The 18443-nt window shown below is 41.9% G+C and overlaps 1 protein-coding gene across 1 annotated transcript in view; it reads left to right on the forward strand.

Moving 5' to 3' along the window:
- Nucleotides 1–14925, forward strand: part of NDUFA10 (NADH:ubiquinone oxidoreductase subunit A10) — a 64141-nt gene extending 49216 nt beyond the window's left edge. Inside the window, exon 10 of the mRNA XM_008068905.1 lies at nt 14489–14925. Coding sequence (XP_008067096.1) covers nt 14489–14557 — 69 coding nt within the window. The 3' untranslated portion in view covers nt 14558–14925. The remainder of the gene's footprint in view (nt 1–14488) is intronic.
- Nucleotides 14926–18443: the final 3518 nt, after the last annotated feature.

Raw genomic sequence — 18443 nt, forward strand, 5'->3', positions numbered from 1 at the left:
CACACAGACACACACACACACACACACACACACACACACACACACACACACACACACACACACACACAGTGTGTCCATGGTTCCTGGCTCATAATTCCCATAGTCCTTGTTGCAGTACTGAATTTGTGCACAACAGGCTGCTAATTTTTTAAAGTCATTTTGGAAACATTGTATAAGGCCACTTTTTATTTCTGTATGGTTCCTCCTTGGGTTAGACAAACTGAGGTTTGGTTTACACTTACAGACTTCGTCTCTTTTGTTGTGGTGTTGGGAATGTTAGACCTGAGAGGCAGGCCTCAGGAAACAGAGATTCTCTGACCTTCTCTTGCTCTCCTTTCACCTGCCCCAAGGCAAGACTCTAATCTCCCACCTTTCTGAGTGTGTGTCTTAAGACCCTCAGAGAGGGTCTCACTCTGTGCCCTTGGGGAAGCTTCCATAAAAACTCTAGTGGACTGGGTTCAAAGAGCTTCCAGATAGCTGAACATGTAAGGGCTCTTGGAGGGTGGTGCACCCAGGGAGGGCATGAAAGCTCTGCATACCTTCCCGCATACCTTGCCCCATGTGTCTCTTGTGTATCCTTTGCCTTTATCATAAACTGCTAAATGTGTTTCCATGAGTTCTTGAGTCACTCCAGCAAATGAACTGAACCCAATAGGGTTCATGGGAACCCCAGAAGTTGGTCAGTAGATATCTCTAGGTAGACGATATCAGAATTGAATTGGAGGATACCTGCTGGTGTCTCTAGCTTGGCGTGTAGGGGAAAACCCCCACACCTTTGGTCACAGAAGTCTTCTTCTGCGTTTATGATTGTGGTTGCATTAGTGTGCGAGCAGAGGAAAAACACATTTTGAGAGTTTTTCTGAAGCATGGAGTTATTACTTTTGGTTTTGTTGGTCCAGTGACCATTTTGTGTTTTTGACCAATCCTGCCACTGGTTTGACTGGTGTCTTGGTGACTCTCACCTGTTGACACTCCAGGTGACTGCCCTTTGCTGAGGCACGTATACCCAGGAATCCAAGCTTTCATCTACAGTGATATTTTCAGAGAGGCACATGTACCTGAATCTGAGCAGTATTAACACTTTTTTCATTGGCCACCTCCTCCTGTTCTGTGCCTGGAATTGACCCTGTACATCTTTGTGAAAGTACTGAATTTGTGTATAACAGGCTGCTAATTTTTTAAAGTCATTTTGAAAACATTGTATTGGGCCACTTTTTATTTCTGTACAGTTCTTCCTTGGGTTAGACAAACTGTAATTTGGTTTCCACTTACCAACTCAGTCTCTTTTCAATTTAAGGAGGCCAGATGCTATTAAGATACTGTGCTCCCTCCATGAATCTGATCATGACCAAGACAGTTGCTAGGACAACAGAATCTTCTGTTTTCTCTCCTGCTATTTTTATTTCTTTACTATCTCAAGTTGTTTTCATTTTCAGTATCAAGTTCTTTACCATTTTTAAAAATAGAGATATTTTAAGTAACTTTAATATGTTAATGCTGTATATGATCTTGGAATAAACAGGAAAGCACCAGGATCAGTTTATCTAAACATTCTGAAGAAGAAAAGTCAGAATTGATTGCTTTAAGGTTCCCTATAACATTCAGACTTTACTTAGAATTGTTTGGTATCTAGTTATATTAAAAAATAGATTATCAGTTTAGAAATTATTTGAGTTTTAAAGTAAATGCATAATACCTTCAGTATACTCTCTGTTAGAGCTGGAAAAGAAGAGATTTGCCCTGTCTGTGTGCCTCTCTACATGCTTGAGGAAAGTTAGTCATTGAAACTCAGCGTTAATCTGTATGCCCCAGTTATTTATATTTCTATGTATGGAAAATTATTAGCACATATCACTTGGAGAAGATAGCATAAAAGGCACATTGTTTTTTTTACCAAGTATCTTGATTTGTAGGTAACTGCTGATTATAATGTGGTATCTGAGTATCTGTTGATGTAAAATGATAAGATCATATCTTACATGCAATCTGAGAAGCCAAGAGTGCTCTGACTTTGCTGTGTGTTAAAGTATAATTTTGTTTGTTTTAGAGTTTTTAGGAAGCATACTACTTTGAAGTTATTAATCAGGTGCTGAGCTAAGGAACTTTGCTATTATTCACAGCTACTGAGAGTTAAGGGGAATTGAGATGTTTGAACTATATGATATTATTGATATTTATTGCAACAAATATGATAACTAAATAAGGATATATTCGCAGTAGACTGTAGTGTTTATGTATTAAAAATAGAAGGCACATATTTTCAAAATAAATTATTTTTAAAAGCTGACTTTGGTAAAAATTGTTTTTGAAAATTGGTACCAATTTTGTATGCTTGATTTATGCTGTATAGTAATGGAAGTTTAGGGAAATTGTATATCAGAGAAGTGACTTTAATGATTTCTATAATGCTGTTCTTTAAAATTAATGAAAAAGTCTAAGCAGAGCTCATTAGCATTTATATGTAATAATGGAAAATAGCAGTTGGAAATTGGAATCCCCAAATCACCCCAGAACTATTTAGTAGTTTTAAGCTCCTTAGAGCATCTAGAGGGAATGGAGCCAATCTTACCTAATATAATCTGTTTCCTACCCTGAGTGGAGTGAAGCGGATCCAACAGACAAGGCTTCATTCAGCCTTAAAAAAAAGAAAGACCTATTTACAGTAATACAGTAAATGATTTGCTGCTAGAATATACATATATACTTATTTATAAATATAATATTAGTATGTTTATAGCTATAATTATTTATAAATAAATGCATTTCTAAAAGTAAATAAATATATGTGTTTATTTTAATCCTTCAAAAAAACTTTTCTAACTAAGAAACTATGAGCATCCTTGAAATGTCCCTGAAGTGATGCTAGAATATAAACATCACCCAAGGACAATGCTTTAAGTTACACATGAAAAGACCTGCAGAAAGGTTGGAGTCAGCTTTACCAGGGCAGAGTGGATTGTGAACTATAACCTAACATACTCTCAGGAAATCTTACAGCTAAAAACTTGAGCATCATGCCTTTACTATATGCTGATTGACAGATAAATGAAAAGGTGAAAGAAATTCCGTAAAACCTAATAAAGATAGTATGTGATTGGGGAAAAACAAAGCTATAACATTATTTTCAAAAGTTAGCACACTGAGAATCACAGTTTAATTAAACTAATATTGACATGGTGTAGTGAGAAAAAGCTTCCTGGACTTGATAATTACAAGGTCTGCTCTCCAGTTTCAGTCCATCTTCTGCTAGTCGGGTGACCTTGGGCAAGTCAAGTCTCTAAACAAGTCTCCATTTAAAAATAGAGACAACATCTACCTGCTTACTTTATGTTGCTAGGATCACGCAAATAATTCTAGTGAAAGGACTTTGTAGACTGCCCACTAATATCAATAAGTATGTCAGTGATTGAATTGAACATCACTTTTAGATGAGTATGAAAGGAAAAATCAAAGGAACAAGACAGTTCCGAGAAGGACAGGCTCCCTCTGTTAGCATAGGGAAGGCTTTGTGGAGAAAGGAGCATTATTTCATGGCAAGATTCCAGGAGGCAACTATGGTTCAGGAAGGCATTTCAAGAGGAGTAAGTAGCATAGGCATTAAGTAGAGAAAAGACATAGCCTTTGCCAGGAATAGCAAATCAGTTGCTGTATTCAAGAAAGAGCTACTTAGAGACTTTCGCGATTTATCTGATGGGGAAATGCTTGTGCAGAAGGTTTGGCTTTCTCCTGAGTGACATTTCTAGAGGATATATCTACTGTCAGATTAATCACACTCACTAAAATATACAAGTAAAATCACACTCTCTAAAATTAAATAAATAAATATGTCCTTCCCTACTTGTTACTATAAAGCAGCCTTAAAAAACATCACTTTCATTACAGTAATTCTCTGATAAATAATTTTATAGAACAGCAGGTAGGGCTGTTAAGAATTAGAGGCTGTCTTTGCAAATACTGAATTACTGTGACAGAGAAGTTTGTCCATAAAAATGAATGAATCAGTGACATCTGTTACTAGACAAGCTTCAGAGAGATGCTTTGTTAGAGGAAGTTGAGGTCCCCTCTTTTAGGTGAATGATTTGCTCCTTCTTACCTTCCATGTCAACTCTGTAGAAGTGAGGTTCAACTTAACATGTTTTTTCTGCCTTTTCCTGGCTTTTAGATTGACTGTTTTCTATAATTCCATTTTATTTCTTTGAAGGACTTATTAGCTACCTCCTCTTTATTTCATTTTTAATGATTGCTCTAGGGTTTTACTGTGAGCATCTTTAATTTGTTGCAGTATACCCACAAATTATTAATATTATAATCCCTCACACATATTACAAGCATCTTACACAAATACACAGCTCTTCCTATACACCCCCATGTCCTTTGTGCTGTTATTCTCTTATGCTTCTACACATGTTATAAATCTCACAATGGATTATTATTTTGGCTTTAAGCAGTCAATTATCTTTTAAAGAAATTTTTAAAAGTTGTTTTAATTATTTCTGACGTGCTTCATTTCTTGTGGATCCAGGTTTCCATCTGGCATCATCTACCCTCTTCCTAAGTAACTTCTTTTAGCAGTTCTTATAGCACAGGTTTGGTAACAGTGAGCTCTCTTAGCTGTTATTTGTCTGGAAAAAAAATGTATTTCAACTTCATTTTGACAGATATTTTCATTTGACATAGAATTCCAGGTTGACAGGTTCCCCCTCCCCAATAGATAAAAGATATTCCATTGCCTCTTGGCTTGCATAGTTTCTGATTAGAGCATTGCAGTTCTTCTTATCCCTAGTCCTTGTGCCTAATGAACCTTTTTTCTCTGGTTGTTTTTAAGATTTTCTCATGAGCTGTTCACTAGTTTTTAATAATTTAATTATGATGTGCCTCTGAATGGTTTTCTTGGCATTTATCCTGCATGGGGTTTATTGAGTTTCTTGGATGTGAGGGTTATCATTTTCAGAACATTTGGAAAATATTTGGTCATTATTTCCTCAGAAATTTTCTGTCCTTCCCTCTTTGGGGACTCTTATGTATACATGCTTTAGATTACTTGGTATTTTCCACAGGTCACTGAGACTGTTCATTTGGTTTGGACTTCTTTCTGTGCCTGATTTTGAATAGCTATTGCTCTGCCTTAAGTTCACTTTCCTTCCTTCCTCCTCCCTCCCTCCCTCCCTCCCTTCCTTCCTTCCTTCCTTCATGTCTATTTTATTTCCATTAGAAAAATATTATCTACATAAAATTTTAGTGTACTTCTCCTTTATGTCTACCATTTGGATTTAAATCCTTTATATTTTACTCAAGTGAAAGCTGAATCATGAGACATGGTTTGACATGAGAGCTAAATATTTTGCATCATTAAATTAGTTTGAATTAGGTGTACTCTTGATTGTTTCTGGGAAACAGTACATCTTTCCTACTATGTTATTTCCTCTTTATTTGAGTAACTAAGTAATGAGTATCTCTTTCCTATATTTGGTATTATGGGTATACATAAATAATTTATAACATCAGTAACTGAATTCATGATTTAATCTCCAATTCAAGTTCAGGTCTTCCTAGCATATGGTATGTCTATAACTTCAGATATTTTAGTCTGATTTATACTTTTATCAGCTGTAAAAATTAAGATTTTAATGAAGATGTTACATCAATTGTAAAAATTAAGATGTTAAAAATTCCAGACTAAACATAACACTGGGCCCACTTATAGTCATGGTGTTGTGAGAGGACCGTGGACAGTAACTGCCTTAATTTCGATTCAGCCTCCACTGTTTGTAGATTTCATTGACAGTATTGAAGTTGTTTATGCCAGTCAGCAAAACAATTATTTTTACCACATTAGTGAAGTCACAGCCTGCAGCTTGCAGAATTTCACCCATGTTTTTAAGAGCTTCTTTAGCTTCTGGCACAAGCTAACCACTTGAAGGGCCTGTGCCAGTGTGTCCTGAAATGTAAATAGTCTTGTCGGCTAACATAACTTGATTGTAGGGACCAGTGACCCCTGGAGCTTTGGCAGTGCTGATCATCTTTCTGATCAAGGATGACATGGCTTTCTCTTGTGGCCTCTTTGGGAGAAGAAGCCCCAACCAGTCCTGCTTGCCTCTCACCTAAGTTTCACTCTTCTTATCTCTTGTGGATATGTGATATGCTGTTAATTCCATCTTGTTGGTTTGCAGCCTTCCAAGAACCAGAAGCCAAAAGAGATTAAATGTTGAGGAGATTCATTGGAGGAAAACATCTGTGAAGAATCAAGGGAAGGTAGCCTGAGATGGCAGGAGAGCCTTTGGTCATCCATGCCAGTCAGTAACTGGAGACAAGAAAGATTTGACCAGGCTGATGGGGTATCCGAGAGCCAAAGTTGCTTGTTAGGAGAGTCCCATGTCCACAGGAACAGCTGGCACTAGAGGCTCTGCTGTGTGCCACCATCAACCAGGTGTGTTATGTGAGGGGTGTGGCCTTGGCATCAACACTAAGCCAGATCTGGTAGCTCTGCTTGGCATATTTTCACAGCTACTACACCTATCTAATAGAATTTTATTTCAGGAATCCTACTTTGTTTTTGCTATTTTGAGTTGAGGTCTCACTCTGTAGCCCAGACTGGAGTGCAGTGACATGGCTTACCACAGCCGTGAACTCCTGGGCTCAAGCAATCCTTCCGCCTCAGTCTCCTGAGTAGCTGGGACTACAGGCACATGCCACCATGCCCAGCTAATTTATTTTTATTTTTACTTTTTGTAGAAACAAGGTCTCATTCTGTTGCCTTGGCTGGTCTAGGACTCCTGGGCTCAAGCAGTCCTCCCATCTTGACTTCCCAAAGCACTGGATTATAGAGTGAGCCACTGCACCTAGTAGGAATCCTGTTTTTAACTCTCGCAATTCTATTTGTTTATTTTTATGTTCTCTTCTTCTTTCCTTATTGTTTTTATTTTTCATTAAATTTCTTGAGGATATTGAGCATTTTTCTAATAGCTGTTTTAATGTCATTTCCTAATTCCTCATCTTTGTCATTTCTGAGTTGGCTTGATTTTTTTCCCCCTGCTTATGGGTTACATTTTTCTCTTTCACATTTCCAGCTATGTTTCATTGGTTGCTATACACTAAATTTTATTTCTGAGTGCTCATCTTGTTCTGTTCCTTTGAAGAGGGTTAGAACTTTTTTTCTGGCAGGCAGTTATACTGCTTGCAAATCAGTGTACGGCTTTTGAGACTCGATGTTTCAGCTTTCTGGTGAGTCTGGAGTAGCCTGCCTTCAGGGAGGGTGGGGCCCTGGGGTCTCCATTGAATGCCTCCTGTGTGCAGTCAGAGACTGCTCTGCTCTAGCCAGTAGGAATTCACTAGCTCTCAGCCCTAGATGGGCTCTTGGAATCATTGTGCTTGCAGCTACCTAGAAGTTGTCCTTTCCCTGAGGTTGTCTTTGCCCAGCCTCATGGAGTTTCACCCATGCATGCTCATATTGATACTCAGCCAAAGGCCAGGAATCTCCTGTGCAAATTCTGGGGCTCTTTTCCTACCTTAGCCTTTAGCATTCTACCCCAAATTCTAGCCACCTTTGGCTATTCAGAGTCAGATGTGACTATTAGACTCAATCAGTCCAATTTCTAGATGCATCTGGCTGGTGAATGAGTGTAGATCCTGTTACTACTCATGGAGGGGAGTTGCTGACCATTACTTGGCATAGCTTGGCCTAGTGGCTCTCACATAGGCCCAAGCAGTATAACCATATGACCAGGGGCTGCTGCAGCTCAAGTTGACTGAAGTCCAGCATGTATTTGGGAGGCGTTTTCCACATCTGGACTTCTTTAAGACCACAGGACTGAGGTTGCTCCGTGGAGGTCATGCTCTGTGCTGTATTGTTGCATATGCTCTCCTTCCTCCTGAACTGTTGCTTCTTCTCTGCTGACCTCATCCCATCTGCACCAGGAGCCTCTGTCCATGTTGGTTGGGTGGGATTTCCTTATTTTTTCCTCTCCCTCACCTCAACTTTCTTCTTGGGCTCTTCCCACATTCCAAATTGTTTCATATATTCAATAGATTTTTATAAAGCCAAAGAAGAAGGGACTCTATATATAGCTCTCAAAACAAGACACAATGTTTCATGTGTAGAAGGAATTCTACGTTTCCCCCAGGAGAGTGAGAATTTGTTTTTCCTGACTGATGTCTGTCCACACAGCTGGCATTTGAAGCATTGATGTAGAGCCTGTAAGTTGTGTGTGTGAGAAAAGCTCCAGTGAAAAGCCCCGGTGTGTGGCCTTAGCCCTCATAGCATAGAAGCCAGACTGGCTGTAGCATCTAGAGATGTGTACCTTTTTCTAACATCAGAACTCATCTAGCACTTATTGAGTCACATAATTCACTTTGTGTGGTATCAACTTTGGATGTAAAAGACAACCACATTTCAACTGCCTCTGAAGCCACCCCAGTCGGAGCTTCGAGACCCACTCTGTACCCAGCAGTCACTCTATTGCCCGGCACAGGATCTGGCCCTTGTAGGGACTTAGGAGGTAATCATGGGATAAGTGAACTTTCATCATGTAGTGAACTCAACTTTACTGTCCCATAGTTACCTTCATGGCTTTCTGTTAGGCTGGTGACCAGCAAAGATTTTCTGTGAAGAGCCAAAGAGGAAATATTCCTGACTCTGCAGGCCACACAGCCTCTGTGACAGCAGCTCGGCTCTGCCATTGTGGTGTGAAAACAGCACAGCCAATGTGTTGAAATGAGTAAGCAGTGTGCCTGTTAAGCCTTATTTACAGTCAGTGGCCAGATTTGATCTGGAGGCCATAGTTGCCAACTCCGACATGAGGCAATAAAAGGCCAAGAGCCTGGTATAAATTCATGACGGGAAGCTGAAGCCCTGAGTCAGCCCTACGAGTGTAAGCAGCATCGTGATCATCTGGACCAGTGTCTTCTGCGTTATTCAGTTAAGCTCATTTTGATGGCTGTGTCAGCATTTCTTGTTCTGTTTGTTTATTGTTTTCCCTTAAGCAAGCAGTTCCATTTCTAGAAATTTATCTTAAGCACATAAATCTAGGGGGAGCACGCCAAAGTGTGCTTTATAGTAAGGAACACTGGAAACAGTAGGGGCTTGATAGCACAGGTTATGGTACAGCCACAGGCTGGAAAGGGCAGAATGAGACATGCAGTGTGGCCGAGCAGCTGGGAACAGAGTAGGGATCCATAGGACAAAGGCTTAAGTTCCAACTCCATGAACATACTAGCTGTGTAGCCCTCAGCAAATTGTTTAATCTCTTTTTTCTTAGAAAAAGGAAATACTTGCTTGTGCTATAAAGTTCAAAAGATACGAGTATATAGATAAGAGCAACTCTTTTTCCTTGCCCCCAGCCACTCAGTGTCCCTCCCTGGAGGCAGCCATGTATCAACAAGGGGATGGGGAGGGGGGTGGTGAGGAGAAGTGCCCTCTAAGCTGTGTATGCCATTGGGCATCACTTTAAATGTTAGTTTAACTAAGTATACGCCTTCTGACCTGTAGATTTGCATTCAAATATTTGAGAGGACTTGGGAAAGAATTTGATCAGAGTATCACACTCAGATACTGTCTCTTTTCAAATCTCCTATATGTAAGCTAGTGGGAAAAGATACAGTTAAATGAATTTTTCTGGGAAAGAAAATACAGAGCTAGATCCCCAAACAGGCAGGACTGCAAGTGCATACCGTCATACCCCACAGCCCAGGATGGAAGTGCCTTTCTCTTTGGCTCTGTGAGGTGGACTTATTTCCAGCCTAGACCCCTGTGACCACTAACTCTTAGGGATGGAGAGTAAGTGCCTACACTGAATTAGCCCTGATTGCTAGGGTTACTGGGCGGTAAGCCTCCCAGTGCACTGTCTGGAATGCATTCCTGGTCTGAGCCTCAGCGTGAAAAGCTGGATGGCTTGTTGGTGGACTAATGTACACCCAACTTCATATGGAAGACAGCGTCGCTGCCGGGCTCTGGAAGAGGACTTGGAATGTTTGGCTTTGTAATTTGCTGTGGGTTTTTCCCCCTTACTTTACTAAATTTGTTTTTTGATTTTTAATGGAATGTGGGGAAACAGCTTACTGAAAATGTTAAACTTACCAAAGTATTATTAATTTAGTGAGTCCAAAATGCCTTGACTTCAGAGATCAGTAAATGGCATGATCCTCACATTGTATATCCAAAGGGGAATTTCGAAGAGTGAGCAGTGAAGGGTGTTTATTCCCCCTGTGGTTGCTCTTCTTTTGTTTCTGAAGGATTCTTGATTTGCTCACCCAGTATACATTCAGCAGAAGCTCAAACTTCTGACAAGAGAAAAATGATTTTCTGTTAACTTTTAAAGTGGGTGTTTGGTCTGCTCCTGGGATGTCTAACTGCAGACTCTTTCCATCTGAACATCTGCACACACTGCCAAGCACACGAGTAGTCCTAAACTAGTGGATCCAGAAGGCTCTGCTCCTGTGCAGAAGGGCTGGCGCGGCCCATGGGGCTTCTGGAGTCAAACTACTCTGCGAGGGCAGGTGCTCCACGCTGTCTTCTATGAGGCGCTGCAGTGTGCTTTTTCTCACATGTTGAATGAGGACTGGGCTTTGGTGGTTGAAGGTTTATTTTAAACTGGCACTTGCAGACATGAAGTAATAATGTAAAATAAGAAGCTGATTTTGCATTCTCCTGGTGTGATGCTCCAAATGAAAGCCCTCCTCCTGGGTCTCTTGTTGGCTTAAAAGCTCTGTAAAGAGACCCCCAGGATCTGAGAACCCCTCCTGGTTATCAAAGGCCAGTTAAACACCACCCAAGATGTCCAGAGAGCACATTTTGTGAGGCAATTAATAGACACTGGCTGGACTCAGCAGGTTTGATAGTCTGCTAGTTTATATTCTCTCCTCTGGTTTTAAATTCTATTTGTGAAGATGAAAACAGAGCCAGACTTTCCCAAATCCAGCTCTTCCTCTGTAGGTACAGCTGTGAGCCAACTGCCTGGCTGCTCCTGTGTTTGGGTAAAATGCTAAATGACAACTTTAATTGAAAATCCTGAGAAGGCTGACCTAGGGCATCTTTAGAGAGATGCTTCCAGCCATGGTGCGAGTTTGTAGCAGGTGCTGGTAAAACAGGAAAGCCTTTCAGATGGTCTTTTGTTAAGTTGTAAACTTTCTGTTCTTTGGACGTAATTCTGCAGTTGATCCTTCGGATAAAAAGAAATTATTTTCTGGTAGGACCACCTTTTAGATATGATAACATCAAAAAACATTCTCTTCTTGCTGCAGCAGTTGTGCTTTAATAGCAGTTCTGCTGGGTGTTGTGTGGCTAAGGACAGCGTGCCTAAGGGCCTTGCTTAGATAGGGACTCACTGCTCTGCCTCTCCCTCTATATTCTTGTACTTTAGCTGGTGACCTGCTCTTTCCTGTATCCTCGTCCTATACTCTGCACTACTTTTCTTTTTTCTGTTATACAGGCATACCCAAGTGTTTCCCATAATGAAAAACAGGACGCCCCTGACTAAGTTTCCTGTTGCTTCTGTAACAAAGTACTACAAATTCGTGGCTTAAAACAACACAAGTGTTTTCTCATATGGAAGTCCTGAAATCAAGGTGCTGGCAGGGCTTCTTCCTTCTGGAGGCTTGAGGGGAGAATGTGTTTTCTTACCTTTTCCAGCTTCCAGAGGCCATCTGCATTCCTTGGCACATGGCCCCATGTCTTCTGACTTTTGCTTCCATGGTCACATATCCTCTGGTCTGTAGGATCTTAGTAAATGAGGGCATTGGGCCCACCCAAATAATCCAGAAGTTCTCCCCATCTCAAGTTCCTTGGCCCCATCTGCAGAGCCCCTTTTGCCATGTGGTTATGTATTCACAGGTTCTAGGGGTTAGGGGGTGGAAATCTTTGGGGGGCATTATTCTGCCTACCACAATCCCCACCCCCTCTTGATACAGAGACCCTACCTACCACCCCCTTTGCACATGCACGTAGACCCGGGCTGTGAACCTATGTACACATATGTGTTCCTTCATCTGGTGTATAAAAGGCAGCCCTATCCCAAGCTTTCTTCAGCTACTGATTGTTTTCCCACCAGTGTGGTTTCATCTCTCACTGCTCCTCTTGTCCTCATGCAGAGCCATTGGCCACTCGGTCACTTTGACATGAGCCCCCTTGTGTCACATACTGTCAACCCCCCTCCCCTGGCTTTTCCCGTGGCCTGCTCACTTCGCTTCCTCCCAGCCTGTCTCCAGATAGGCCTCAGCTGCACCACAGTGGTGTTCTCCTCAGCATCTTCTCAGTCACCCTAGACACTCTCAGCTACTGGGTGTGGCTGCACAACCCTGTCTTATAAGCCACAGACAGACTCAGTCTTCCAGCTGCCCACTGGTCATCTCTACATGGCAGCCCCCTCTATAACACCCACAGGCTGCTCTAGTTTCTATAACCAGACCTGGCATTGCCTTCCCTGGGCAGACTGCCTCTTCCTTATGTCACCCAGGCCTTCCTGACCCCTTCAGGCCCTTGGAGGCTATGTGCAGGTATCAGTCACTGCTCTGCTAGTCCAGGGATGGGACCTGCAACTCTTTTGGCTCAGAAGTCCACAAATTTATGCCAAAGTTCTTGTCACAATCATGTCGAAGTTCATATCACAGTCTTCCTTCCACCTGCGGTCTCCTATCATCTGAGCAGCAATGTTGGGGTCAGGTCCTTCCGACTCAGAGTGTCCCCTACTTTCCTGATACCTCCCTGGACTCTGCCAGACAACTGCACACATTCTCTTCTAGGATCCCACAACAGCAGCAGTCCCTTGGGTTTGATGTTACTGGGTGAAAGATGTGTACTTTCATCCGCAATCTCTTTTAAAGATTCCAAACCCTTGGAGAAGCTGGGCTGTTTTGTTTTGTTTTTTTCCTCTCCTGTGACCCAGAAGTCTCTTGGCACCCAAATAAAACCACCATTCACACTGTATCACAGGCCAGAAAGCCAGAGTCAGCTTGTATCACTGGCCCCTCCCTGCCTCCAGGTGGGCACAATTCTTCTGCTTCTAGTCCCCAAAAGAGCTATGAGTTACAAGACCCCACTTCAAGCCTGCATCTAAGAAAGGAGAGGAAGGATATTTAAGGAAGGATAGAGTATGGACCCAGGGCCTTGAAGGAGGTCAGGAGATCTCCATCTGTCCTTGTTTCTGAGGTGATTGGTCTTGGGGACAATCTCTGTGCTGCTCATCCAGGCGACACATTGTTTATGTGTCTGTCATTACACGACCACCATTGTAGAGAAGCCTGACAAAGGCACATCTCAATGACTTGTGGGAAGCCCTGTGACTGTGAATGCATTTTGCTGATTACAGTGAAGAAAAAGATTGGGTGTTTTTTTTAAAACTGTGTTAGTACCTGTTCTAAAAGGCAGAATTTGGAATATTTCTGTGTATGCGTGGTGTATTTAAGTTTGCTCTTTGTCCATATTGATTTAAAACATGAAAAACTCTATTTTTCCTTCCTTCTATTACTTGGCAAAACTGGGCTGGAATGTTCTAGTCATACAGCAGACTTCCCGCTCTGCAGTGAGGCCCTGCCTCAGGTGCAAGTGCTCCTCTCGCAATCTTCTTATCCAGCACCACGCAGCCACCTTGCCTTCACTGATGGGACCTCTCTGTGGTTGTGAAGCATCCCCTTGTTGCCTCCTAGAACACTCTTCTGCCCTGTGTCCTGCAGGGCTGGCCTCTGTGGATCATGTCACCTGGGCTCCCTGCCCCTGACTTCTGGCTGGTAGAGGCAATGGGAGACACCACAGGAGGCTGGATGGTGGGAGGAAAGATGACTGCGATCTCCTTGTCGCAGTGCTGTCACTGCCTCTCTCCTGCAGCTCCAGCCCTTCTTGGGTTCTTAAGGCCTTTTCCTCCTGTGGCTCCTGGAGGCCTATGCCATCAGAGGCTCCTTGCCATGGTCAGTCCTAGCATTTCACCCTCCCTTGACAGTTTTCCTGAACCCTGCAAACACCTACTTAGGACGCCCTGGATTCAACTCATTTTAATGCTCCCCCATGAGTGCTGTTTCCACCCAGGACCCTGGCCACTATAGGGACTTCTTTGTAGGTGATTTCATCAGTGGGTTTTTCGAAGTTAACTTCAAAAATTGTGAGTCAAAGCATAAACATGAACTGCTGTTTCTTAGGCCCCAGCCTCCCAGGTGTCTGTATGGTTCTCCCACCTCCAGTTTTTACCTAAGTGCCAACCTCACTGCTCTCTGTCCCTTCCCCTCCTATAGTACTTGTCAACTTCCTGACATTAATGAGAACACTTAGGTGGTTTGTTTCCATCTGCAGCTAGCTCCCACCCTTAGGAAGCTTCTGGCAGGGTTGTGTTATGGTTTAACTGTTTAACTCTGTGGTGTCCATATACTCACACCAGAGATCTGCTACAGAGCAAGCACTCACTAATATTGTTGAATAAATGAATGAATGAAAGACATCAGTTGGGTGAGCTAGGAAAACATCCATTCATTTTAAACAGAGTGTGCTGTTGGTTTTTCCCTCCTGCAGCTGCCGGGCCGTCGGTACTGCCCTGGGTACAACGCTGACGTGGGTGACAAGTGGATCTGGCTGAAGTGAATGGGCTGCCCTCTGCTCCAGCTGTATCATCACCACAACAAAGCAACGCTGGTCTGCCAGACTTTCGTGGACTCTGTCTAACTTTAAAATTAGAGGGACAAGTAAATTATCCGAAAATTGCACAGTATAAGAAATGGCCTAGCAAAAAGCAATCTGCCCTGTAGCAGCATTAATGGAGTTGGAAGAAATAACTTCCATTTAAAAGGTTTTGGAACCTTCTAACTTTATTTTGGAATGATCCATAATTATCACTGGAAGAAAATGGGTCTGCTGTGGAAGCTCAGCCCTTGGCAGAAGCTGTTGCTCTGTGTCATGCAGGCTGTGTACATTGTTTTTCAAACTTCCAGAAATAAAGTCATTTCTGTGGAGCTTCTCCCCATTATACATCTGCACACACATGGGCACAGCATGGGTATATACAAAGGGGACTCGAAAAAACCTGGAATTATCAAGGCAGGCCCCTTGTAGTACACAGACTTCCCTCATTAAGTAAGTGTTCTCAGAATCCATTGGCATCAGTGTACCAGCTAGTCTTGTTGTGAGAGGCTGCGTTAGGCTTCAGTGAATTTTTTTTGGAGATTCTTTCAGTGCTTGCTCATTTCATGCTGGGTGATTTACAAGCACACCTGCCCATACCATACTGAGTGGCCAGCAGTTTTGACCAAAAACATAATGACTCTTGTGCCCTACCCTTTCACCTGATTATCTCACCCAGAGCAACTTTTTTTTGTTTCCTTGAATGAAAAATGTCCTCAAAGGGAAACATTTTGGATGTGGAGGAGGTGGGGAAGAAAATGACAGAAGCGCTAAAAGGCATCAAAATTGATGAGTTCAAAAACTGTTTTTGAGCAGTGGAAAAAGTATCATGATAGGTGTAGTGCATCAAATGGTGAGTACTTTGAAGGTGACTGAAATTTAAATATGTAAGAATATATACACAATTTTTTATAAATAAATTCTGGGCTTTTTTGGTCCCCCTTTACTTAGGCACTGTTGCTCTTAGATTTGGTTTAATTCATACTTATGTTGAAGAGTTTTTCTGAAGTGTTTATTTGTTTTAGTGAGCTACATTAGAGTGAACAGAAAAGATGAAGAAATACCAAAAAGAGGAAGAAAATTGCCGTGGATTTATAGAACCATGGGCTTCAAGAGAAATTTTAGAAAAGGTTATTGTGGTGACCATCCTCAGCTGGTCCTGTCATGCCTTTCTCTGAAGTTAGATTTGAGCTTAGAATGTTGATTCAATAAAATGCAAAAGCAAAATAATATACTCTGTTTATTACCCCCAAATCAAGTTGTCAATCAAAAATGAGCAATGAGAAAGAAAATCACATTTTTTATTCACCTCTATTGAAATTTAAGAAACGAAATCAAGCTGGCCGTGGTTCAGTATTATCGTTTAGAAATAAGCTGTCAGTTGTGAGTCCTCTTAAACTGTGAGTTCTGCTGTAGTGCTCTGCTGTGCCCCATATGGTAGTTCCTAGCCACATGTGGCTATTTAAATTTAAATGAACTAAAATGTAATGCAACTTAAAATTCAGTTTCTTAGTTACACTGGCCATAGTTCAAGTACTCAATGGCCACATGGGCAGTGATTTCCATAGTGGCCAGTACAGAAAAGAGTGTTTTCATCATCACAGAAAGCTCTGTTAGGCCTTGGTGCTGTGGTACATGCTTAAGATTTACACTCCTTCCTCCCTCTTTCTTCCTTTCTTCCCCCTTTTCCTCCCTCTTTCCCACCTTCCCTCTTTCCTTTCCTTTTTTCCTTCTTCTTTCCATCTGTCCTTTTTCTCTTCTCCCTTCCTCCCTGCTTCCTTTCTTCCTTCTTTTAAGAATTTAAAGTTTCCCAGCAGTTTTGGGGTTGGACTCCAGATTTAAGTGACTGAAGTTTAGCATTTTAGTAAGAAACCAACAGCTTTAATCATTAAATGAAAGCACAGCTAGGCATTGAGCCAGTCATGGAGTGTCTTTTGGTCTAAATGCCTCACAAACCCATTAAGGAGAGGAGGAAAGAAAAAGAAAAACATCTTAATTATCTTGGATGGTCCTAATGTCTTTGGCTGTAATGAACTAACTGTTTACTTAAACCTTGACGGTTGGTCTGCAGTATGGTCAGGATTGCTGTTAGGGGTGCAGCACCGTTGGTGTTGGCTTTGTGTAGACTCCACTACACAGATCATCTCCCGCATTTGTGTCTGACCCTGTGTGGTTGTGTTCCCTTGGTGGAGTTTGAGGTTTTAATTTGTGGTACTGAGGATGTTCATCTGTTTCATTTTCTGGTGTTTTATATGTGTGGGACAGAGAAAGACCAATAAACATGGTTCAAGTCTTCTCTCCAAATTGAAACCCTGAAGAAGAGGTTAGTAGGTGTTCCTAATCTATGTATTTCAGAGTGGTACGTGATTTAGTTTCACAGAAATGCTTACAACCTTCAAAAAAAAACACAAAAACCCAGGGTCAAAATAAAATCATGCATTTTTGAATAGTCCATGTTGAAACTCTCAGTGTTTGAAGATTAGGAAATAAGCATGTTGTTACAACAGTATGGCTTTGTGTCTGGATTTTATTCTTTCAGGTATGTGTTTATAGGCATGAGAATTTTGTATTGAAGGGAAAGTTCTCATTTTTTTCCAAAGTATCTTTTTGTTCCACTATCAGATTTAGTAACCCAGTGGTTAGAACTTTGAGCTTCTTAGAGGAAATCACATGCAGTTACATTTGTCCACTTCAGTTAAAGCAGGGCCAGCCCTGGCGGCAGCAGCATGTTGCCTGGCCTCGTGCTGTCAAGCTGCTGCTGACTGCTGTCCAGCCAGGAGCCATCGAGCTGCAGTACTCAGCTGCCTCATCCTGCCAAGGTGTTGTGGCAAAAACAGCAGGTACAAAAGGTCCACCTTCAGGCCACTGGTAGACCCAGAGACCCTCAGTGACACCGTGTGTCTGTTGAATTTAAGTGTTGGGTTCTGTAGTACAAGAAACTGAAAGAAGTTCTTGTCTTGCTGGACATTTGTCCCCTTTTTTGGCCACTGACTGGCTTAGAGTCTTCTGTGTCCTGCTTACCAGTTACAGATTTCTGAATTGGCTGTTCTTAACAGTGCACATGTCAAAGCAAAGAAACAAGCAGGCAGCTGCTTTCTGGTAAGAAAGCATAGTCCATGCTCACCCAGAGTTCAAATCTGCAAGAGTTAGGGGTTTGGCAGAGTGGGGGTGGAGAGAAAGCAACAATTACTGTCATACGCCGGGGATTTTAGAAGAAAAGCATGTGTAGGCAGCAGCTACTGGCTGGCCAGAATTTGATGAATGGAGCATGTGCCCGAGTGATTTGGGCTTTATATCTGGATGTAAATAAAAGCTAGGCGCCTGAGGCTTTGCTTTAGGAAAATCACGAGCCAGAAAACAGAGGAGGTAATTCTCAGCAATCACCACCCATTGGTAGGGAGTTTTTGATGCCTTCTTGAATTGTACAAAGGGAAATACATTTTACAAGTGACACTTCAGTCCATGATGAACAGAAAGGCTCCCTTGGGGAGAAGGAGCCCCTTCTCAGTAGTGTAACCCTGACCTTTCTGTCCTCCCTATTTGGGTGTTGGAGAGCCCCACAAGGCTGGGAGCTCCAGTTCCACATTTGTCCCAAAAGGAGCAGTGTTGTTCTCAGCATGATCCACCTTTGAGGCACAATGTGGTCATGGGTTCCACATGGCTGCAGTTGCTGAAAGCAAGCAGCGTATGTGAGTATTTTTCTAATAGGAAGCCAAATGAAAGTCAGATTTTATCTTTAAACATGTGAATATGTTTGCTCGTTTGTGTATAGCATTGACTTATAGTTTTGAAAGTCTTAATTTAAAAGTTGTTTTAATAACAATAGTAAATTTTTCACCAGTGAACATTC

This window comes from Carlito syrichta, unplaced genomic scaffold, assembly GCF_000164805.1.
Source record: "Carlito syrichta isolate Samal-C Ts95f unplaced genomic scaffold, Tarsius_syrichta-2.0.1 Scaffold311653, whole genome shotgun sequence".
Taxonomy (NCBI): Eukaryota; Metazoa; Chordata; class Mammalia; order Primates; family Tarsiidae; genus Carlito; species Carlito syrichta.